We start from the raw sequence: 26,332 nt of genomic DNA, 5'->3' as shown, positions 1-26,332 counted from the left end.
ACCAGTGGATCGGACTCAATACAGATCAAAAATAACATTATTACCGACCAAGGAACCACTTATAAAGCACAATGATGCTTGGTGTCTAAAGGGGGTGCAAAATCCACGTCTAAGGCCCCACAGAATGGTACATGTCGCGAGTAAAATAGAACCATGGTATGTGTCCTGTTGGGGTATTAATCAGAAGTAGCGAAGACTCACGGTGTTCCACAAAAGATGGTACTACTCACAAGTATTGCAATACGTACAAGTAACGCAGACCTATGGTGTGTCTCACACAATGGCGCAACTCATAGCCAACGCAAACCGAGAAGGTTCCCCACCTAGGTGTACTAAACACGGGCGCCGGTATTCCCGTGGTGTTCCTCACATAGTGGGTACTAATCACAGGCAACGCAGACCCACGGTGCTGCTTATATAGTGGTACAACTCACAGGCTACGCTCAGACCCGCGGTGTTGCACACATGGGTACGACGCACGGGTACTGGAATCCACCAGGCCAGGCTTTTACTGCTACTAATCACAAACCTATTTCGTACCGAATTTAGTGGTACTACTCGCAAGTACAGGCAACCTATGGCGTTCCCCCCGTGATGGTACAATTCAAAATTAGTTTCATTGTTCTAATTCAGTCAGCCCTTGGTCGCCCCTTGTAGTCGCCTCTTACGACAGGCAGGGGATACCGCGGGTGTATTCTACATGTGCGTCCCCCACCCGCAGGGGGTACATTGGTACTTGGACAAAAGTCCTTGTTTCTCCAGGCGCAACACAAGTTGGCTATTTACCATCCTCTCAAATAGCTTACACAAGCAGTTAGTGTGACAAATAGGTCTATAGCTTCCTGCATACTAATTTTTTTGTCATGGTTGAGGACAGGAATGACTATGCCCTCTTGACACCGAGATGGAAACTCACCCTCTATTCAGATTCGGTTGAACACTCGGAGATATAATAGACTATCCTTGCTAAGGTGTTTCAATATCTGGTTGTGGACATTGTCTGGCCCAGGGGACGTGTCCTTGCAAGGCGCCAAGGCGCTGCGGAGTTTCCCGAATGCCACTCAGTCCGATCAAGGTCTCTGACCGACACCGTTCTCCAGGCCACCAAACCAGCACTTTGGACGATAGGCAGAAAAACCTTACACACCTAGGTGTAATGCCCCCATGTGAGAAGGTTGGTAGTGTATTCGCCCCCAAAGGGAGTTAATGCGAATACAAGAAAGAGACCCAAACACGGTCGGGTAAAAACAAACATAACACAGCGTAAAATCACCACAAGGAGAAAAAACACTTACCGGAAACAGAGAAGGGAAGCGGCTTAAGGCCGTGGTCCCAAATACCAGAAGGGGACGGTGGCAGTGCTCCACTGAAAACCGTGAAATGAAAAATAACACCTTGGTGACACAAGATAACGTTAATTTATAAGGAATTAGATATGACAACTTCAAGAGAAAAAAATCCTAACGGAAGTGAAATCCTATGAAAACTTTGAATTAATAGGGAAAAGAAAAATGGTTTGCCAGAAAATAAACCCGGTAACAGGAAAACATTAAATTAATTGGGAAAATAGAGAACTGATTTGCATCCAAAATAAATCCGATAACACGTTGACTTTAAATTAATTGAGAATGGTAAATTATTTGCAACAAAATAAATCAGATAATATGTTGACTTTAAATTAATTGAGAATAGTAAAATGATTTTCAACAAAATAAATTAGATAATATGTTGACTTTAAATTAATTGAGAATAGTAAAATGATTTGCAAAAAAAAAACAAATCAGATAACATGTTGACCTCCATACCTTTCTACCAAAAGTTATTAATAACTAACATAAAATGTGATCGATCACCAGTATAAAATATGATGATGATGATGCTTATTGTTTAAAGGGGCCTAACATCGAGGTCATCGGCCCCTAATGGTACGAAATGAAAGAACAAAAATGTCAAATTCATCCACTGACCAAAAAAAATAATAATGTCGCCATGAAGAATGAATACAACAAAAAAAAAAAAGGAAACAACCAAAATACAGTGGATGAGACTCAAACAAAGATCATACATAATTGATTACTGACCAAGGGACCACTCATAAAGCACGATGATGCTTGATGTCGAAAGGGGTGCAAAATCCATGTCTAAGGCCCCACAGAATGGTACATGTCGCGAGTAAAGTAGAACCATGGTATTGGCATGTTGGGGTACTAATCAAAAGTAGCGAAACTCACGGTGTTCCACACAAGACGGTACTACTCACAAGTATTGTACTTCGTACAGGTAACGCAGACCTATGGTGTTTCTCACACAATGGCGCCACTCATAGCCAACGCAAACCAATGAGTTTCCTCACCTAGGTGTACTAGGCACGGATGCCGGTCCCACGGGCCCCGTGGTGTTCCTCACAGGGTGGATACTAATCAAAGGCAACGCAGACCCACGGTGTCGCTCATATAGTGGTACAACTCACAGGCTACGCCCAGACCCGCGGTGGTGCTCACACGGTTACGACGCACGGGTACTGGAAACCCCCAGGCCACGCTCATGACTACTACTAAACACAAACCCATTTCGTACCGAACATAGTGGTACAACTCGCAAGTACAGGCAACCCATGGTGTTCCCCGCGTGATGGTACGAATCAAAAGTAAGTTCATGGTTCTAATTCAATCATCCCTTGGTCGCCTCTCACGACAGGCAGGGGATACCGTGGGTGTATTATTCGTCAGCCTCCCCCACCCACAGGGGGTGTGTGTTTGGGCCGCGAGAGGTATTTTATTTCCCTCAAGTCCGCCGGCAAGCCGGTTAGGACCCCCCTATCCGCCACCTGGGACGCGCCACGTGGGAGTATCACCTCTCCCCCTGCTACGCCTGCGTAGCAGGTTCGTGGCAGTATAAAATAAACTAAACTAAATGTTAATTCAAGAAAACAAGACTACGGTTCAGCTAGATGCTCAGGAGATCACTTCGCTTTCGTCACCTCGAGTAATTAGCACCATTACCACCAAGGGGCCTTTCAATATATAAGTAATAATTTATCAGAGAAATTTAAACACGCGCCCCAAACAAACATAAATAGGTGGCGAAAATGGATTAACGCAAAAAAACAAATATCACCAACAAATTCCACCAAAACCAATAACATCAACTGAGAACAACGCAAAATGCACGTGTATCGGTTCACTCAATCCAATTCCCAACAACAATCAAATCAACAACATGTTGCTAAGGTAACACAAAACAACGCAAAGCCTCCTTCCCGAGCGAGAAGGAATAGAACCCCCAGCAAGGAAAAAATATATCCCGAAAAACACATAGCGGTACGAAAACATACAAATCAGAGCAGAAAAGCACACTGAATTACAGACAGGAAACCCCAGAAAGAAAAAAGGTGATAAGCTCAATACCTTGGAAAAGCCACCTTGGTTCACAAGAAAATATTACAATACAGGTCAAAAACGAAATTATTAAATTTAAAATTAAATTTTTCCAACCAGTTCACCGTGCATTTTCCACGCTCCGAGGAATAATTGGTTAGTAGAACGCATCATTCAGAAACGCATGGAAATACATGAACACTCACGACGTCAAGTCCGAATTCGATGATATTATTATTATTATTATTATTATTATTATTGTGCTCGACCTGATTAAAGTACTTTTGGCATAGGCGAACACTTATCTTCATTGGGTATCAGGAAATAATTTCATAGGTACATACCTTTTCCAGACACCAATATTTCTAAAGTTCAAACTTGGTCAAAACGCTTATCTTCATTGGGTATCAGGAAATAATTTCATAGGCACATACCTTTTCCAGACACCAATATTTCTAAAGTTCAAACTTGGTCATTGTTGATAGTGTTACCACGAGGCGACTCAACTCAGTCTCTCCACGAAGAATTCAGAAGAAGCTTTTTATGAAAAATAAAGTAGTTGGAGCATATGGTAGAAGGTCAACCACAAACACGACCGGGTAAGAATCCCCATTGAAGGTGAAATTCACCCAGGCTCTAGTGTAAGATCCCACGTCACAGCGCAGAAAACGTTTCCACATCTACACATCATGGCTTCTCAGTTCGAACTAACGCTTGGGCACGCTAGGCAGTCCAGTCTCATCAGGGAGCTCCCAGCGCGTGCGCAACTAAGCCGAGGCATTGCACATACACAATGCGAGAACGAACGCCGCTTTACGTGAAATAATTAAGAGTTCTTTGGCTTAAAGCCGGTTGACACGAATTTCGATAGTTATCCCAAATCAAAAAGGTTGTTGGGGAGGTTCTATACTGTTAATACTGTCACAGGTCTCTGTAGCCGAACCAAGCAGCCAGGCCAATATCCACCTGGTCCGATGTTGGACGATGCCCAATACGGGATGACTGAGGCAATGAGCACTAGGACTCCCTTCCTCCAGTCACCTGCAATAGCATGTACCCATAGCGTGTACAAAGCAATAAATGCAGAGAAAAAGTAAAAAAAAAAAGAATAATAATATGTCCTTCTCACATTCGGCTGTGCAGTGACCTGTGTTGTCAGGCGGATACTACTGCAAGTGTACATGACGCTCCCACCCGCCGATCTCTGGGTGGTCACAAGTGCGGGCTTTCGGGCATAATCGCACGCGTGAAAGGCCCACCTCCGAGCAGCACACACATCAAAAATTTTGAATCGGTATCATCGGAAGACTTAACCAAATCCCAGCGGAACATAACTCCCTTGCAGGAGTTGAGGGTTTAGTGCTTCTCGATTTTCACCTCTACCCCCATACCGACATCAAGGTCATAGTGTCCCTAGAGACAGAGAGAGAAAAGGAAAAGAAGAGATCCGACACTTCGAAAAATGAAGTACCAGACAAAGAAAGACAAGGGCCACGAAGGGTGTGAAAATGAAAGACTCCCTAGGCCTCGAATGCTCTGATACCGTCGGACTCGGAAAAGAACAAGAGTTGGCGAAGGGAGGTCGGACAGGATAGATGAAACTTAGGAGCCTGTCACAAGTAAATAGAAGCAATATCAGGCATCAGCTAAGGGCTCCGTGGTCGCTAACCCACGCTCCCAAGTTGAGGGCCCCTGGGCCCCTTTTAGTCGCCTCTTACGACATGCAGGGGGTACCGTGCGTGTATTTTTCATCTGCGTCCCGCATCCACCGGGGGTACCTCCTTTCTCATTTCCATTCAGGGTAAGAATTTTTCGCAGGTACTGGAATTTCTGAACACGGTGGATTTCCCAAATTTTGGTTTCGATTCGGTCTGCGAGATCAATTTTCTCTGAGTAGCCTACATATAGGCAGTTTTTTTCCCAAAGGTATTCTTAAACCAGTTTTGACGGCCATATTTTTATTTCTCTACTTGTTTTGCGGATGAGTGTAGATTATCAGTTAGTACAGCATCATCCACGAAAGCTACGCAGTCGAATATGATCACACCTTCAAGCCGTTCTGTTGTTCTCTTTTGGTCATTCTTGATCTCAAACCTCTGGTGACATTTTCCAGGATACAATTGAACAGCAGTGGTGAAAGGGAGTCCTCTTGTCTCACCCGTTTTTATCTCGAATGGTTCTGAGATTTCACCCATGAATTTAAGTTGAGATGAAGTGTCTGTGAATGTCTCCTTTATTATTATTATTATTATTATTATTATTATTATTATTATTATTATTATTATTATTATTATAGTAGAACGGCAGCCGCACCTTCATAGCCTAGAGTCAAGTACTCCCCACTACACGAAAAGGTTATTCAGCCCTGGTGCAAAGTGTTTTTACAAGTTGCTTTACGTCGCACCGGCACACATAGGTCCTATGGTGACGATGGGACAGGAATGGACTAGGTGTAGAAGGCGGCCGTGGCCTTAAGGTACAACCACAGCGTGAGAATGGGAAACGCGGAAAACAATCTTCGGGTCTGCCAACAGTGGGATTCGAACCCACTATCTCCCCAATACTGGATACTGGCCGCACTTAGGCGACCCTGGTGCAAAGCAGTCAAAGGCGGATTTTATCTACATGATTTCTTATTTAAGGATATATAGTTTATTTGACAAAATGAGTATCGTTGTTCATCACTTTGAAAGTATTTTCAGTGACAATAATTTAATCAAAAATAGAGTGTACACTTTGGGTAGTGACCCTTACAAATTTCACCCACTTAAAATATATTACATACCTAGTATCAAGATGCCACAACATAATCTTGCTGAAAATAGTCGTCATAGTATCCTCATTAAACTCATCAATGCAAAGAACATTGAAATGACGTGAAAACCGGGGTGTTAGGACATTCCCGCCTTGACCAATCGAACCCATCGCACACACTAGCTGTAAAAGAAAATTACAAATATCCTTTATTACTAAGAACAATTTAAGCAAATTAAGTTACAAATGAATAGAAACCATACTTACCTGTATATCTATGAGTTTGATAGGCGTCACATCCTTCCTGTCGTACCACGTCCAATGGTCCAACCACTGGCGTAGAAGCTCTATGGGAGGTTGGGCGCCATAGACTTCTTTAATCGGCATATTTACATCATCCACAAAAATAACGCAGATCTTTCCCAGAGGAGGGCCATACACACCTAGGAATGACAAAAATGGCACTGATGAATAGTGATCGGATTGTGAGGAAATATCATTCACCCCCATTTACCGTTTTACGTTTGTTGGATTTTAACACTAATTAGATGTGTCTGAGCATATTTCTCCTTATTCTATAGGGCGCATAAATACATACTTTACTACTTTTTTTATTATTTTGGCCATGCCAGTTGTTAAAGTTTGTATTACAGTTATAGATTACTTTGCACGGAAAAAATATACTGTACCTTGAAAGTCATGTCTCACGTTGCTTTTGTAAATGGGTTTATGGCATTGAGATAAAACCTGAAGTTCGCAATTCAAAGCTGAAGAGTTGATGGTTATTGTATCTCATGATGAAGACGATGATGATGCTTGTTGTTTGAAGATGATGATGATGTTTGTTCTTTAAAGGGGCCTAACATCGAGGTCATCGGCCCCTAATGGTACGAAATGAAAGAACAAAAATGTCAATTGCATCCACTGACCAAAAAAAAAAATTAATGACAGGAAGAATGGATGGATGGTCATGAACCCCACAAAAAAAAGAAAAAAAAAGGAAACAAACAAACAAACTACAGTGGACCAGACTCAAACAAAGATCATACATAACTGATTACTGACCATGGGACCACTCATAAAGCACAATGGTGCTTGATGTCTAAAGGGGTGCAAAATCCATGTCTAAGGCCCCACATAATGGTACATGTCGCGAATAAAGTAGAACCATGGTACTTGTCATGTTGCGGTACTAATCAGAAGTAGCGAAGACTCACGGTGTTCCACACAAGATGGTACTACTCACAAGTATTGTACTTCGTACAGGTAACGCAGACCTATGGTGTTTCGTACACAATGGCGCCACTCATAGCCAACGCAAACCAATGAGTTTCCTCACCTAGGTGTACTAGGCACGGATGCCGGTCCCACGGGCCCTGTGGTGTTCCTCACATAGTGGATACTAATCAAAGGCAACGCAGACCCACGGTGTCGCTCAAATAGTGGTACAACTCACAGGCTACGCCCAGACCCGCGGTGTTGCTCACAAGGGTACGACGCACGGGGACTGGAAACCCCCAGGCCAAGCTCAAGACTGATGATGATGATGCTTGTTGTTTTAAGGGGCCTAACATCGAAGGTCATCGGCCCCTAATGGTACGAAATGGAGGAACAAAAAATGTCAAAGGCATCCACTGACCAAAATGAAAATAAAATATGTCATGAAGAATGAATGGATGGACAGGAACCCAACAAAACACAAAACAAAACAAACAAAACAAAAACCAGTGGATCGGACTCAATAGAGATCGAAAATAACATTATTACCGACCAAGGAACCACTTATAAAGCACAATGATGCTTGGTGTCTAAAGTTGGTGCAAAATCCAAGTCTAAGGCCCCACAGAATGGTACATGTCGCGAGTAAAATAGAACCATGGTATGTTTCATGTTGGGGTATTAATCAGAAGTGGCGAAGACTCACGGTGTTCCACAAAAGATGGTACTATTCACAAGTATTTTACTTCGCACAGGTAACGCAGACCTATGGTGTTTTGCACACAATGGCGCCACCTACAGCCAACGCACACCAATGAGTTTCCTCACCTAGGTGTACTAGTCACGGGTGCCGGTCCCAAGGGCCCCGTGGTGTTCCTCACATGGTGAGTACTAATCACAGGCAACGCAGACCCACGGTGTCGCTCATATAGTGGTACAACTCACAGGCAACGCCCAGACCCGAGGTGTTGCCCACATGGGTACAAGGCACGGGTACTGGAATCCACCCGGCCAGGCTTTTTACTGCAACGAATCACAAATCTATTTCGTACCAAGTTAGTGACACTACTCGCAAGTACATGCAACCCATGGTGTTCCCCGCATGATGGTACGAATCAAGAGTAGTTGCATGGTTCTAATTCATTCATCCCTTGGTCGCCCCTTTCAGTCGCCTCTTACGACAGGCAGGGGATACCGAGGGTGAATTCTTCGTGTGCCTCCCCCACCCACAGGGGGGGTGTTTGGTCCGGGAGAGGTATTTTATTTCCCTCAAGTCCGCCGGCAAGCCGGTTAGGACCCCCCTATCCGCCACCTGGGACGCGCCACGTGGGAGTATCACCTCTCCCCCTGCTACGCCTGCGTAGCAGGTTCGTGGGCTTGTGGTTTGAAGGGGCTAACATCTAAGGTAATCAGCCCCTAATGGAACCAGATGGACGACATATGATATGATAATTAAAAGTTTAAAACGTATCCACTGACTAGAATTTACAACAGAGAATGATGAACAATGACTGAAAGTTTATATTAATCAGTGGCTCTAATTCGGAATGTCTTATTTTCGGTTAAAAAAAACAGATGATAGATTATGGCAGATTAAAACATTGCCTTAAAATGCAATAATATATCCTGCACATTAATATTTTTAAAAACGCATTCATATATACAAACACAAACTAAAACAGCGTCTGTTTAATAAAACGTAGTAAACAATAATAGAAAGACAAATTTTAAACACTACGTTTATACGCGATAAAAGTCCTCTACGCCTTAGTTGTGCCTTTTATCGCTCTCAGCCTCTTTAGAAGTAGTGGCCTACCACTTCATCTCCCAGTGGGACAAAACCAAATGTCTCGGCTGAGAGCGAATATCACTTGGTGGAACATTGTAAGGCAACGGTGGGAATGTAACAGCCCCCTTGGCAGCCTTATTAGCTATCTCATTTCCCACTACACCCATGTGACTTGGGAGCCACATTAACGTGATCCTGGCGCAGGCAACCGAACAGCCGGTCAGCTTGTCCTGGATTCGCTGCACCAGAGGGTGCCGAGGGGAACAGGTATCAATAGATTGTAGACGGCTAAAGGAGTCGGTGCACAGCGGAATGTGCCGGCGCTCATCGGACAGCGGGTACCGCAGAGCTTCACACATAGCATAGAGCCCTGCCGTGTACACACTACAGACTTTTGGTAAAGGAAAATTATACCTGTTATGGTCGACAGCCCACATACGTTTCAGCCTTCAACCATCCCTGTAAACGTTGACTGAATCTGGATACCGGCCAACAACGGACAGGAAGAGGCCCCGATAAATCGAGGGCTCCATGTTTTCGTTTGGGCCAATACGCAGATCCAGGATCATTTCAGGTTGTCATATTATCCACGGAGGCACCCCACTTGGTTGCCTGGCAAGACAGAGAACCGAAGGTACATCAAATAATCTGTAACTGCTATCCAAGCGTATTCCAAACGGCCGCGTTGCTTTTGAATAAGCGGCGTACATCCGACGGTTTCCATTGTGGAATACTCAACGATAGCTTAGGTGTAGTGGCATCTGTCACAAATGTGCAGCATAGAACAAAAGCGTCTTCTACCGCCTCAGGTGTAAAGGCAGCACATCAGATTCAGCGAGCAGACTAGCAAAAGGGGTTACGAAATATTCCCGTTGACAACATAACCCTGCTGGGGTGGATGCTATTAAGTTTAGCAACGACGCTTTGCCTTGCTGATCCATATGCTATATTGCCGTAGTCTGGACAAATTATGTGCCCTATAAAATCGTAAGAACGCCGTGGATCAGGCCCCCAAGTAGTGCCGCTAAGAAACTTCAAAATATTCAACTTCTTAGTGAGTAGATGGGCAAAGCAATGGGTGCTGAGTCAGCAATTCTCCCGCGAGGTCATTGACCCCTATTAGTGTATCTATTGGGTTCTTGACCCCAAGTAGTGTACCTATGTAGGTTCGTACCCGGGTTCAATGAACTCTCGGTGACGTTAACACGCGGAATAACGTCATAACCTTACGTGCGAGAACACACCTAACCTCACAAACTACACTGGAAGGGCCTATTGGTCAGCGAATGAAGTGGAGTGCTTTTGAACCCTAGGTGAGGTTATGACGTCATACCCTTACGTACGAGGACAATGATAACCTCACGGGTCACTTTGGAGCTACCGAATCGGACGGACCCAATCGGAGGAGACGAGTCGGAAAGGTAATGGAACTTTTAGAGGAGCCGAATCGATCGGGCGCTCTTGGAGGAGCCACAAATCGGTTAGGTGACCTGCAGATGAGGCGAAGTCGTCTTTTTTTGACGTGTTAACCTAACCTTGCGCACGAACGCCAAACTAATTCCACACACAGTCTCTTTATCGGCTCCCCTTGGAGGAGTCCAATCGCTTCGGTGAGTGCTAGTTGAGGTTATGACGCCATGATGACGTGTTAACCTAACCTCCTTATGAGGAACGCTAACCTAACCTCAGACAATTTACGGGTTCCCCTTGGAGGGGCCGGACTACTGAGGCGACTTGCAGGTGTGGTTAACACGTGTGCTAATCTGACCTTGGCCACGAACGTTAACCTAAGCTCACACAGGCCGTTTGTCATCTTCCCTTGGATAAGTGACGGAGCTGTGACGTAATAAGCGCGGGAGATTTAAAAATGGATATATTTACATAGCCCAACGCGCAGCCCTTCTCCTGACAGACCTGTGACGCCGCAGCGTGGGTGATAATCTTTGCCACGAACGGTAACCTAACCTCACACAGACTCTTTGCCATATCCCCTTGGAGGAGTGGCGTAATAAGCACGGGCGATTTAAAAATGCATGTTTATCTTCACATAACCGAACGCGCAGGCCTTCTCCTGACAGAGCTGTGACGTCACATCGTGGGTGATTCGAAATGCGGACAGCTAGCTAAGGGTGAATGACGTTATAACCCAACGAGTGTCCATTGCTTGGCCCGTTTCTCTACGGTGTCGGGTTTGTGGTGAGATGAATCTGTCAAGAGAGATTTTTATAACCGGATGCACTGCCTGACGTCAACGTCATCAGGGAAGATAAGATGAAAAGAATTTCATGATATATGATAGTAGGAAGAAAGAGGGTAGAACCCGCTCATAATTAAAGAGTCGGACCTTCCCTCGAATAAAACTGAGGAGGTAACAAGAAAGAATGATTTTATGTGGCCATTACCTTATAGATGTCCTGCTGACCGAAGAAAGGGGCAGCCCCGCCTCCTGCCTTACACACACTTATCAAGACGGTGATCAACTGACCAGGAAACGTGAAAAGCCGCAGTTTATAAACCCTCGGAGAAGGTTCGGGAGCATTCAAGACTAATCAGGACACACCCACTTAATTTTTATTGGTTAACACGAAGTGAACAAGAAATACGGGACTGGTTGAAAATTAATTACAAAAATTCGTGATTGGCTAGATTCAAAAATGGCGGAAAGAAAAGGAATTATTGCCAACCCAAAAATAAATGAACATAGATCAGTTATGGAAAACCTAGGAATATGAAACTTCTTTAAGTTCTTTCACCTTGCACCAGGGTGCAAGATCATAGTTTTTTGGTAGTGTCATCTGTGGAAAAATGTCCAAACTTCTTGATGTATAGCAAAACAAAACAAGGAGAAATTCAGTCAGTTTAGGAAACTTCACAACAAAACAATTACTTAATATTTCAGTGGTGACATCTTCTGATTAACGTTCCAAGTTCTTGTAGTATCAGTTTCACCTTTTGCTCAATAGAGGAGTTTATTAGGGCGGTTATTTTAAATGAGCGGTGTTGAGGTGTACCTCCCGGTACGTGCATTAATATTAGGATACCTATCATTTAAAACTCTTCACAAGGAGCATAGTGGAGAAACAATTATACAGTCTTCACGCAATGTGTCCATGCTCCTTGATTGGTTGTGACGCAGTGCATGCTGGGAGGTGAACAACATATGTAAACTGCAGTGACAAAATGACGACAGTGTGAAAGAAACATTTGTAGAGTAAGACATCGTTTCATTTCTATCCGATACTAACAAGGAAACATCGGCAATGGGTAAGTCGCCAATTGCGATGAAACTTGAAAAACACATTCAGGTACACGTAAAAATGATGTCGGCATCAATTTTGGGTGCCAGCATTCATTAGGGCGTCAACTACGGGGCCTAAAAGTTGCGACATTTCAAATTGCGCGCGATCAGCCATGAATACCTGCTGGCCAATGCTAAGCTGGCACACTGCGTACCTGGAGACACGCCTCTGAACCTCCTCCCCTCCCCGCTCCAATTGGTTCGCCACCGCACGTTTCCCTTCTCCCCGCGCTTGCCGGCCGCTTAGCTGTCGAAAAGAACCGGTGCTACACTTTGCGTACTCTTCCTCATCTCTCTCCTTTGTAATTTCCAAGTTGTATTAGCCAGTTTACGTTTTCTGAAATGTTTATGAAAACGTTTGCACCGGGCGAGTTGGCCTTGCGTTAGAGGCGAGCGGCTGTGAGCTTGCATCCGGGGGATAGTGGGTTCGAATCCCACTGTCGGCAACCCTGAAGATGGTTGTCCGTGGTTTCCCCATTTTCACACCAGGCAAATGCTGGGGTTGTACTTTAATTAAGGCCACGGCCGCTTCCTTCCAACTCCTAGGTCTTTCCTATCCCATCGTCGCCATAAGACCTATCTGAGTCGGTGCGACGTAAAGCAATTAGCAAAACAAAAAGTATGGTGCCTGTTGATAATTGTGTTTTGTTTCGGTTTACTTTTCATTATTTTTTAATGTTTCGAATAGACCAAAGATTGTTTTTGTTTACTATCAGTTATTGACGGGGAGTTTGCCCGATGTAATGTATACGGAGTCATTTATTGTGTTGCCTTGTAATTGCTTTTGTTGTACCAGTTCGTACAATAGCCATTTAACTTTTTGTTTATGTAACTGCCATTATACCCAGAAGACTGTAGTGTGATACTTCAATACTTGTTGAGTACATAGACCTTCGTCAGTTATAACGCAAAAGTACCGATACAGTAAGACTACAGGTCTGCCTGTGATTACTGTATATCTACTGCATATATAAATGCACATCTTTTTTTATTTTTCAAGGCTTTTCTTATTACGTCAAAATTTACTGCATTCCATGTCATACTCATATCTAAGTTGCCTATGCATTAAATTTATTTATATTCGACAACCATTGCTGCAATTGAAATGTGTTGTGCCTGTCACTGCAAAACATAAATAAATCGTTCAGTACAAGCACAAATAAAAACATTCTACCTATAGGACTATTCCTTATAGCAGAGTACGCAATACGGAAAATACCAGTAGTTTCAAACTGAGAGTTTATAATTGTTGTAGTTGTCGTCCGCGATGTCGTTTCGTTATGACACAACTGGTAGCGTACACAAAATGGGTGGGGGAAGGGGTCATAAAAAGAAGATCTGGGCCTATAACCAGGTTTTGATATCCCGAGGTATCGAATCTCGTTACATTCATTGCGATCCTCTACCCGGGCACGTAATTTCTTTATATAAAAAGGTATTTAACATTGTTTAAAGGTGGGAGATTTATATAGTGGTGGGTGATTTAATTAATTCCATATGTATGTCCACTCTAGAGGACATTGATGATGATGATGCTTGTTGTTTTAAGGGGCCTAACATCGAAGGTCATCGGTCGTCGACCTCCTAGGGGGGGAGACTTAGTCTTCCCCCCATGCTGTGCCGGCTGGGGACTGCCAGCCTGCACAGACTTCTGGTTGGTCGAAGGTGGGGTGGTACCCCCCTTCGAGCTTTTACTCTTTGCGACGTCGCTGGGCCTTGGGCGCAGCGATCAGCACAGGTGACGATGTTGAAAATGATGAACCTGGAAGCCTCTGAGCTATCATGCTGTAGTCGAGTGTACGGGCAGGTGTATTCGTGGAATTAAACATACGGCGCGCTTCCTGGTAGGAAAGACCATCAAGGGTCTTGATCTCCTGGATCTTCTTCTCACTCAGGTATATCGGACAGTTCCGATCCCGAGGAAAATGAAAACCGGAGCAGTTATGATGATGATGATGATGATTGTTGTTTAAAGGGGCCTAACATCTAGGTCATCGGCCCCTAATGGTACGAAATGAGACGAAATGGAATGACATATTAAAAATCTAAAATTCTCCACTGATCAGAATTCAAAAACGTGAGAACGAAGAATGAATGGATGGACATGAATTTAAAACAATCAGTGGTTGCGACCCGCAATGTCTCACATTCACATAAACTGACGTGACAATATCGTATTACTGACCAAGGGACTACTGCTATAGCATAACACGGAATCGATTATGCGTGCAGTCAAAAGGGGGTCCTAAATCGCAGTTATCCGCCCCTCATAACGGTACTGATCGCTATCAAAATAGAACCATGGTATTTGTTCTGTTGCGGTACTAATCAAAAGTAGCAGAGACTTGCGGCATTCCACACATTATTGTACTACTCAGAGCTTATGAAATTCGACATAATACAGACCTATGCTTTTCTCACTTTGCGGCACCATTTACAGGCAACGCAAACCTATGGTGTTCATCACAGAAGAGTACTAAGCACAGGGACCTCTCCCTATCCCGTGGTGTTCCTCATATAGTGGGTACTAATCACAGGCAAGGCAGAACCATGGTAGCTATCATCCCATGGTCCTGCTCATATGGTGGTACTAATCACAGGTACTGCAGAAGCCGACCGCGCGGTGCTCCTTTGTGCTACTGATCACAAACCAATTTCGTACCTAATGTAGTGGTACTACGCACAAGTAAAAGCAACCCTTGGTGTTCTCCGCGTGGTGGTACTAATTACAAGTAGTTTCATGGTTCTAATACAATCAACCCTTGGTCGCCCCTTTTAGTCGCCTCTCACGACAGGCAGGGGATACCGTGGGTGTATTATTCGTCAGCCTCCCCCACCCACAGGGGGGGTGTGTTTGGTCCGCGAGAGGTATTTTATTTCCCTCAAGTCCGCCGGCAAGCCGGTTAGGACACCCCTATCCGCCACCTGGGACGCGCCACGTGGGAGTATCACCTCTCCCCCTGCTACGCCTGCGTAGCAGGTTCGTGGCCGGAGCAGTTAGTGCACTTGTATGGAGTTGTGCACTCCTCCGCGCCGTGAGCTATTCGTCCACATGTACCACATACAGCCTGATTCGAACAGCGAGATACCATATGTCCGAATCGCTGGCATTGATAGCATCGCATAGGAGGCGGGATGTACGGCCTCACATCGCAACGATAAGTTGTTACCTTGACTTTCTCTGGTAACACTGACAACTTGAAAGAGACAATGAAGGCACCAGTGGCAACGTCTTCACCGTTGACCTTGCGCGTAATGCGCCGGACGTGTGTCACGCCACGGTTCTTCATGTCTTCCATCAACTCGTCGTCAGTGTTCAAAATAAGGTCGCGGTGAAAGATGACTCCGCGAACCAGGTTCAAGGACTTATGCTCCTCCACTTTGACGGGGATTTCGCCAAAGTGCTCGCACTTAAGCAACTGATCAGCTTGCAGTGCGGTACGAGTCTTCATAAGCAAACTACCGTTGCGCATTTTCTTAAGTTCCTCCAGTTCGCCATAGACGCCTTCGATGTGCCGACTAAAAAGGATCGACTTCACCAGCTTAAAATCGTTCCCATCGGTTCTGGTAGCGACCAGAAACCTAGGGAAGCTGGATCCCATTCCTTCACGCTGCGCATGTTCCCAGGGAGTTGAACCTCTCAGGGAAGCAAAAGTTAAAGACTTAGGTGGAGGACCACCTTGAGAAGGACGACTTCGTTTGGAAGCCATTCCCGATAGCATCCTCCCCGAATGCCACCCACTCCGATCAGGGGTCTCTGTAGCCGAACCAAGCAGCCAAGGCAATACCCACCTGGTCGTAGCAGGTACTGCCCGGGGTCCGATGTTGGACGATGCCTAATACGGGATGACTGAGGCAATGAGCACTAGGGCTCCCTTCCTCCAGTCACCCGCAATAGCATGTACCCCATAGCGTGTACAGAGCACTAAATATAGAGAAAAAATTAAAAATAATTAATAATAATATGTCCTTCTGGCATTCGGCTGTGCGGGGACCTGTGTTGTCAGGCGGATACCACTGCCAAGGTACATGGCGCTCCCACCACGCAATGGTCCTGGGTGGACAGTTGGGGGCTTTTGGGCGTAATCGCCCCCCGTAAGAGGCCCATCTCCGGGCAGCACGCACATCAAAATTTGGAATGGTCTACATCTGACCCTCGAAAAATAATAAAAAAATAAAGAGGGGACCATGGCCACATGACCCTTTAAGTCGCCTTCTACGACAGGCAGGGATTACCTGTGAATGTACTCGACCCCTCCCATCCACAGGAGGTCCAACACATTATACCAAACCGCAATCCATGTCCGCGCCTAGGTCGCCCCTTTTAGTCGACTTATACGACAGGCAGGGGGTACCGCGGGTGTATTGTACATGTGCGTCCCCCACCCGCAGGGGGTAGTGTGTTTGGTCCGCGAGAGGTATTTTATTTCCCTCAAGTCCGCCGGCAAGCCGGTTAGGACCCCCGTATCCGCCACCTGGGACGCGCCACGTGGGAGTATCACCTCTCCCCCTGCTACGCCTACGTAGCAGGTTCGTGGAGAAAAAATAAATAAAAATAATTAATAAGAATATGTCCTTCTGGCATTCGGCTGTGCGGGGACCTGCGTTGTCAGGCGGATACCACTGCCCGGGTACATGACACTCCCACCCGCCGCGTCCTGGGTGGTTGCTGGCACGGGCTTTCGAGCGTAGTCGCACACATAGGAGCTCCATCGCCGAGCAGGACGCACATCAAAATTTCGAATGGTCTACATCTGAACCTCGGAAAAATAATAAAAAATAAAGAGGGGACCATGGCCACATGACCCTTTAAGTCGCCTTCTACGACAGGCAGGGAGTACCTATGGATGTATTCAACCTCTCCCATCCACAGGAGGTCCATCACATTATACTAAACGGCAATCCATGTCCGCGCTAAGGTCGCCCCTTTTTGTCGCCTCTTACGACAGGCAGGGGATACCGCGGGTGTATTCTACTTGTGCGTCCCCCACCCGCAGGGGGTCTAGAGGACACTATCGACAGCTTTAAGGCGTTTTAGAAAAAAAAAATTTAAGCGTAGGTAGGACGTGGTACCCCATCCCACGTTTGACCACGTCCGGTGGTACTTAACTCGGAGTTGTACCCACGAATGTGACAACTCACCGGAATTAGCAAATGAAAATATAACATTTGAATAAAATATAGGTATATTAGTGTAGGTTATTTATTATCATTATGTGTGAAACGGAACGTAATTTAAAGGACTTCAATAACTACAGTACGAAAAGAAGCAAAGTATAGAATCGGTCCCGTTGAACAACTAAGCAGCCGGCAAGCGTGGGAAGAAGGGAAACGTGCGGTGGCGAAGCAATTGAAGCGTGGAGGAGAGGAGGTGCAGAGGCGTGTCTCCAGGTACGCAGTGTGCCAGCTTAGCATTGGCCAGCAGGTATTCATCGCTGATCGAGCGGAATTTGTAATGTCGCAACTTTTAGGCCCGGTAGTTCACGCCCTAATAAGGTTGGCACCCAAAATTGATGCCGACATCATTTTTATGTGTACCTCAATGTGTTTTCCAAGTTTCATTGCGATCGGCGACTTACCCATTGCCGATGTTCCCTTGTAAGTGTAACACAGTTGAGAAGACAATCGTAACGTTTTATGTTTGCAAAAAGAAACTAAATGATTTTAATGAAGAAGAGCTGAATGCATTACCAAAGGCATTTTTGGTCAATGTAGTTGCGAATGCTGTAAAGAAGATCTCGGATAAAGGGCCTTGTTAGTGGATTCAAGATCCTGTTTTGTCGGAGCTTGAAAAGTGTAGTTTACATCATGAACAAGATAGTTTAGCTAAAAGACCTCCAGTGAGACAGTGCCGTACATGGCAACTCATGAACTTGTATCACGGACCTAAAACTAACGAGTTGACTTCCTCTGAACACTTGTTATGGCTGCGAAAAGAGTAAGCAAACTGTCGCAGAAAAAGATGAAGAAACTTGCTGGGAAAAAGGTGAGGAAGCATACTGGGCATGAACTCATCAATAAGGTGATGGATCATCTTCCTTTTGAGCTTCATCTTCCTAGTTACCAGTACTGCGGCCCTACTCGATTTGTCGTCCACTTGGCACGCGGTGATCCTGGTATTGATATGTTAGATGCTGTCTGCAGAGAGCATGACATTGCTTACCGTCATAACAAACCTGAACTAAGACGTGCAGCTGATGAAAATCTGCTTCTTAAAGATATGAAACGTGAGACGTCACCTAATGCTACAGTTGCTGAGAAGATAGCAGCACTTGTCGTTGGAACTGCTCTCCATAGAGTAAGCTTGTTGGCACGCTGCGGCAAGGTTTCACGTTCCGCTTGAACTGAGGAATCTCGGTCCTACATATCATCCTAGGACCTACATGTACACTGAAAACCACCTTCGACGTGCATACTACAATTTTAAGATAAGAAAACTAAGCCAACAACAGCGCTCAGATTATTCGTCAGTGCCCATTTAATTATGAATAAGACGCTTATCAAGATTTTAACACGTTCATTAAGCTTTATCACACCAAAGTCCTACTTTACAGAAAGTGCCTCATATTATGTACCAAGACAACATAAGTCTATTACGCCGCCAACGCGTAGCAATCCTCATAAATTTTATATAAACTACTTTACAGTAAATGTGTGTCGTTATACAAATTTTACCTAGTGTGTGTATATTGTTGCTATATATGAATTAATTCTCTTGCTTGGTTTTACGAAAAGCTGATGATGACATTGAAGACATATCGAAACCGGTACGTTCATGATAATAAAATGTTGTAATATAACTTATGTGCAACAGTTTTGCATGTATTGAAAAGGTGGATTTCCTTAATTAAAATTACTTGTGTGATTCTCATTTCAATACGGAACAACCATGAAGTTTTTAACTTTAGATACGCAGGGATGTCTAGGGTGAAGTGGCATCTGTTGCAAAGTTGCAGCACGGCGCCTGACGCATAAAGGCGGCACACCAGATTCAGTGAGCAGGCTAGCAATAGGGCATGTACGAAAAGCTCCCATTGCGCTGTGGTGGATGCAATTTAGTTTCTACAGGACTCACTGCATTGCTGATCCATGTGCTGCACTGCCTTAGTCTAACCTGGATAAAATATGAGCCCTATAAAATAATAGGAGCACCGTGCAGTCAGCCCCATAATTAGTACTGCTAAAAAACTTCAAAATATTCAAATTCTTAGCGCAACGCACTTTTATCTGCCGCACATGTGGTTCCCACGATAATTTGCTATCGAAAAGGAGCCCAAGAAATCGGTGAGGGTCAACTACAAGAAGAGCGACATTTCCTTAACAAAGCTCACGATGCGAGTGCAAAACAGAGGTATTTGCGGTTGAAAACCGAAAGCCATGTTCTAAAGTCGACTGTTCCACTCTACTAATAGCTTGCTGTAATTGTCACTCTATGACTGTCATATTATGCGAAATCGTCAATATATAGCGACGGTATTACTGCTGAACAAGTAGCAGCGACAATACCATTCATGGCAATCGCGAACCGAGTCACACTAAGAACCGATCCCTGTGGGACTCCACTTTCTTTAACGCGGTAATGCGAATATGCCCTCCCAACTCGGACATGGAATAGACGGAGGGACAAAATATTCGCAATAAATACCGGCAAGTTGCCTCGGAATCTCCACTGATGCAAGGCTGAAAGGACACGATATCGCCATGCGGTGTCATAGGCCTTTTCTAAGTCAAAGAAAACAGCCAACGAAAACTGTTTGCGAAGAAATGCATCCTGGATGGAACTCTCCAGCCGTACCAAGTGGTCACTGGTCGAGCGAGTGGCTCAAAAACCATATTGGTACTCGGACAAAAGTCCTTGTTTCTCCAGACACCACACAAGTCGGCGATTTACCATCCTCCCAAATAGCTTACACAAGCACTTTTTAAAACAAATAGGTCTGTAACTTCGTGCATACTTGGAATTTTTGTCATGCTCGAGGACAGGAATGACTATGCCCTCTAGCCACTGAGACGGAAAATCACCCTCTACCCACATTCGGTTGAACACACGAAGGAGATATAGTTGACTATTCTCACTGAGGTGTTTCAACATCTGATTATGGACAATGTCGGGTCCAGGAGACGTGTCCTTCCAAAGCGCATAGGCGCTGCGGAGTTCCCACTCCGTAAAGGGCACGTTATAGTCCTCTAAACCTTGAGTGGCAAAACTAGGGTGTTGACGTTCTGCCTCCGGGTTCAGAGCGAGGAAATGACGATGGTGATTCCCGTAGCCAGACACATCCGCGAAATGACTGGATAGATGATTAACAACAGCGGGTGAATCAATGACAATAGTGCCTGCAATGAAATTCTCGGTATTAAAGATGATCCTTGCATACCCGAAATACGTCGAAGTTTAATCAACACTTGAGATGACGGTTTATATAACGTCATAGATGACACATATCGCCCCCACCAAGCTATCTTACTCTGTGATGATGATGATGCTTCTTGTTTTAAGGGGCCTAACATCTAGGTCATCGGCCCCTAATGGTACGAAATGAGACGAAATGCAACGACAAAATAAAAATCCAAAATCATCCACTGACCAGAATTCAAAGCGTGAGGACGAAAAATGAACGGATGGATATGAAGTTAAAACAATCAGTGGAGACGACCCGCAATCCCTCAGTCTGAGAAACTGACGGAAAACAATAGTAATACTGACCAAGGGGCTGCTTCTATACCTCAATACTGATTCGATGATGCTTGCAAGCTAAAGGGGCCTCTCATAATGGTACTTATCGTTTGGAAAGTAGAACCATGGTATTTGACATGGTGCGGTACTAATCAAAAGTATCGTAAACTCGCGGTATTCCACACATTATGGTACTACTCACAGGTAATGAAATACGCACATGTAATACAGACCTATGGCGTTTCACACATAGCGGCGCCATTTACAGGCAATGCAAACATATGGTTTTCATCACATAAGTGTAGTAACCACAGGGACTCGTACTATCCCGTGGTGTTCCTTATATAGTGGGTACTAATCATATGCAAGCCAGAAGCCTGGTCTCGCTCATATAGTGCTACTAATCACAGGTACCGTAAAAGCCTGACCGCGCGGTGCTCCTGTGTGCTACTAATCACAAACCTATTTGGTACTACCATAGTGGTACTACGCGCAAGTAATAGCGACCCATGGTGTTCCCCGCGTGGTGGTACTAATCACAAGTAGTTTCATGGTTCTAATCCAATCATCCCTTGGTCGCCCCTTTTAGTCGCCTCTTACGACAGGCAGAGGATACCGTGGGTGCATTCTTCATCTGCTTCCCCCACCCACAGGGGTTGTGTGTTTGGTCCGTGAGTGGTATTTTATTTCCATGAACTCCGCCGTCAAGCCTTTTAGGACCCCCCATCCGCCACCTGGCACGCGCCACGTGGGAGTATCACCTCTCCCCCTGCTACGCCAGCGTAGTACGTTCGTGGCGAATAAGAACTTGCGGCTTAGAACGGAGTTTCTGAAATGTTACCAACTTGGCCACAGCAGGCTGCCTACGATAGCGTTTGTGAGCGCGACGGCGTTCTGTGATAGACGCTGCAATTTCTTCTTTCCACCAAGGAATGAGATTTCTGCGAGGACTCCTCGAGAAGGAGGGAATGGACTCCTCAGCAACAGCAAGAATAACTTGTGTTATGTAATTGATATCGCCGGCTACGCTCCGCCGGGTCATGTCACTAAAGAGAGCAAGTAATGTTAACTTTGGCCAACCAGCATGTTTATGAATCCATCGAGGAGGAGCCTAGACGGGTTTCTGTTTCAACAAAGTAACAATAATGGGGAAAATGGTCACTGTCAGTGCATTCCACCGAAACAGCGGAACCAGCATCAGTCTATGCGAGTGTATGTGCCGTAACCTACACAGAAATGAGTTGGTTTACCTGTATTCAAAATACTTAAATCCAGCTCTCTTACTAATGTTTCCAGCTCCCTTCCCCTAAGGCAAGGGGTTTCAGAGCTCCATATAGGGTGATAGGCGTTAAAATCGCTCATTACTAGGAATGGAGGTGAAAGCTGATCTATAAGGTCAGTTACATAATGTATACTGAGAGGCTGTCCTGGTGGAAAATAATCCTTATACACTGTTGCTATGACAGGCAGCGGAATGCGAACTGGTAGAGCCTCCTGTGAGGTTCTTAGTGGAACCTCTTCGCTATAGGTATCAGAACGGACAAAAATGCCAACGCCACCGGAATACCGGTGAGCATAATGTCGTTCTGTCGAGTATAGTCTGAAGTTTCTCAAGACCGTGTGCTTATCATGTGTCTGAGATTATTTTCCTGTATGCAAACTATACTCTTCGAATACTCACTAATTAGCAAGCGCAGCTAAGCAAGATGCCTGTCATAAGCATTACAATTCCACTGTAGCAGTACCATAGTTTGGACTAAAAGAGAGTCTTGGTTATGAGCGACAAGATGCTCTTAAACCTAAACACTATCAATATCCACATCCGTAGATGTAGATGACAGGTCGACCTCCATCCAATCATCAACGGACGGTGGGAAGCACGCCCAGAACTTCGACGTATTTTGGGGGCGGGTTTTTTCTACGAGTGGAGCGCGCAGGTTTAGGAGTACGCGTACCTGTTGGCGCTGATTCCATATGGAGGGCATGATTTCCCATTCGCACGAGGAGTGTGGGAGCGCCTGGTAAAGGCGCTGCGCTTCTCCGCCTTCGTTTCTTTTTTAGACGGGCTGGGAGATATTTTCCCGGCCCTGGTCGACGACGCCGCCTCTACTGACGTGGGAACAGCTTTCGCCGACCCCTGAGGGTGGGGGGATGGGGAGATGTAGACTTCCGCCCTGATGCGCTGGCTTAGAAGTCCCAGCCGGCACAGACGCCTTTGTGGAGTGGTCCCCCCCTCGAGCTTTTATTCTTTGCGGTTTTGCTCGCAAGAGCAATAGCCGCCTTGGCTGCAGCCATCGTAAAAGGTTTAGAGGATATAAACGATGATCCTGGGAGAGACTGTGCTATCTTCGTGTAGTCTAAGGTCTTGGCGGGTGCATTCATAGCTCTGAACGTACGGTGCACTTCCTGGTAAGAAAGATAAATATAATACTGACCAAGATACTGCTTCTATAGCATAATCCTTAATCGATGAAGCTTGTTGTCAAAAGGGGTTCAAAATCCACGTCATCGGCCCCTCATAATGATACTTATTGCTATTAAAGTGCCATGTTATTTGTCATGTTGCGCTACTAATCAAAAGTCGCGTAGACTCACGGTATTCCACAGATTGCAGCGCCACTAACAGGCAACGCAAACCTAGGATGTTCTTCAAACAGGCGTACTAATCACAGGGTCTCGTACTCTCCCGTAGCGTTCTTCAGATAGTGGGTACTAATCACAGGCAACGGGGATCCACGGTGTCGCTCTTATAGTGGGACTAATCACAGGCAACACCCAGACCCGTGGCGTTTCTCACAAGGAACTAATCACAGGTAACGTAGGCCCGTGATGTTCCGCATATAGTGGTACTAATCACGGGTACTGTAAAACCGATACTGATTCACCCTCTGTTGCTACTAATCACAAACCTATTGTAGTGGTACTACTATGTAAAGGCGACCCATGGTGTTCCTCGCGTGATGGTACTGATTACAAGTAGTCTCATGGTTATAATTCAATCATCCCTTGGTCGCCCCTTTTAGTCGCCTCTTACGGCAGGCAGAAGATATCCTGGGTGTATTCTTCGTCTGCGTCTCCCACACACCGGGGATTGTGTGTTTGGCCCGCGAGAGCTATTTTATGTCGCTCAAGTCCGCAGGAAAGCCAGTTAGAACCCCCCATTTCGCCACCTGGGAGTATCACCTCGCTCCGTGCTATGTCAGTGTAGTAGGTTCGCGGACGAGAGATTCGTCTCACCTCGTATCCGACCCCGTAGATTTTCACTCTGTTTCACGTTTCATTTCTCCTTAATTTCATGCACGAGTAAACAGAACGAAATAAGTGCAGGCCAATACAAAGTTCTATTTATCATTGTTACCTGCGACAGTAAAATTGGCTACAATCACATCTCAAAATTTATCTAGAATAGGTCTCTTATAGTGCGAATTGTGACGCCAATTCAATACAGCATTCTCGCGGGAAGTTTCACCTAATTACCTCTTATCCACGGGTACAGTTACGGCACAACATGACCATCTATATGACAGCAGTGCGCCATCGTATAGAGGAGAAGAGAAAGTGACGTAGTGACAACCAATCACAACGCTACTTACAGGCAGCTTCATCCTAATATATCAAACCCATTTGATTCCTTGTGAACGGCGAGGTGCGCGGCGAGATGCGTGGCGAGGTGTGCGGCTCTATACTGGTGGTTTGTTCCCTCATCGCCACACGGCAGGTTTTTGGCCTTAGACCAGAGAGATCGGTGTTCTGTGTGAGGATGTGAGCCATGGTGAATTCGGCACCACATGAACAGCCCAGATAAGAGTGAATGAATCGTCGTGATCTCTCCAAAGCCTACAAAAACCTTCACCGTCTCTCTATGATGCCCAGGCAGAACAACCCCACACAGCTGTTGTCTTCTTAATTGTTCTCAGGTTGTTGCCAGTTCGGATAACTAGCCACCCCGGTTGCTAGGATGCCAAGACGGCTCAGTGTAGCTGAGTACAAATATCCCTAGCAGGTACGTTCATAGGTCTAGAAGGTAAAAGTATGGTTCTTTTGCAGCTTGATCCACAAGGTCATTGTCCGCAATCCCCACGTCGCTTGGAAGGTACGCAAAGGTGAGTCGGGGACAAACATCACACAGCATGGCTGGAAGGTTATGAATCTGCTGCTCCAGTGGGTGTTGCGGAAAATATTCATCAGTATGGCAAGAATGGCAGAGGTTGGAATGGTCAGGAAGGTTTTCAGGGGAATGTGTTGGTGGAGGTGATTTTTGTTTTAAGAGCAAGTAAAGCTAGGTTATCATCCTCGCTGAACAAATTAAACGGAAACAAAAAATGAAATAAAATAAATACCGCATGATTTATTCAATATAGGAATTTGAAAGTGAATTCAGAAAAGAAACAAAAATTGTTTAGGCTTTTGGGCTTATGCCGTGTCAAAAAAAATAAGGTGAAATTCTTAGCGTTTCGCAGAGAACTGTGCTCTGCGTCCTCAGAAGAAATCTGCGCTGTCCAAGAGAAAGGCTTCCTAAACAATGACACTTTGAATTTGGCATGTAATAGAAGTGGAAATGGTACGTTCATTCGCCTTCAGATGCCCCCCAGGACGTGGCACAACGCTAGCTTTCGAAGCGGAAGCTGACCGAACCATCACAATGATGATGATGATGCTTCTTGTTTAAACGGGCCTAACATCGAGGTCATCGGCCCCTAATGGTACGAAATGAAATGACAACAAAAAGTACAAAAATCCAGACAAAAATAAAAAAAATCATGAAAAATGAATGAATGGACATGAACCCAAAAAGAAACAAAAAACAAACAAGAAACAACCAAACAAAAACCAGTGGATCCGACTCAAAAAAGGTCATAAATAACACTATTACTGACCAAGGGACCACTTACAAAGCACAGTCCTGAATCGAGGGTGCTTGATGTCTAAAGGGGTCCACAAACCAGGTCTAAGGCCCCTCAGATGGTACATGTCGCGAGTAAAGTAGAACCATGGTATTTGTCATATTGGGGTACTAATCAAAAGTAGCGAAGACTCACGGTGTTCCACACAAGATGGTACTACTCACAAGTATTGTACTTCGTATAGGTAACGCAAACCTATGGTGTTTCTCACACAATGGCGCCACTCATAGCCAACGCAAACCGATGAGGTTCCTCACCTAGGTGTACTAACTACAGGGACTCGCACAAATCCTTGGTGTTCCTCACATAGTGGGT

At 45.2% G+C, this 26,332-nt stretch overlaps 1 protein-coding gene across 1 annotated transcript in view; it reads right to left on the bottom strand.

Moving 5' to 3' along the window:
- Dhc36C (Dynein heavy chain at 36C) overlaps window positions 1–26,332 on the bottom strand; it is a 911,918-nt gene that overhangs the window by 522,464 nt on the left and 363,122 nt on the right. The window contains exons 24-25 of the mRNA XM_068227203.1: window positions 6,399–6,574; window positions 6,163–6,314 (exon numbers count right to left, since the gene is read on the bottom strand). Coding sequence (XP_068083304.1) covers window positions 6,163–6,314; window positions 6,399–6,574 — 328 coding nt within the window. The remainder of the gene's footprint in view (window positions 1–6,162; window positions 6,315–6,398; window positions 6,575–26,332) is intronic.

This window comes from Anabrus simplex, chromosome 4, assembly GCF_040414725.1.
Source record: "Anabrus simplex isolate iqAnaSimp1 chromosome 4, ASM4041472v1, whole genome shotgun sequence".
NCBI classification, from domain to species: Eukaryota; Metazoa; Arthropoda; class Insecta; order Orthoptera; family Tettigoniidae; genus Anabrus; species Anabrus simplex.
This window is presented reverse-complemented; position numbering and strand designations above follow the sequence as displayed.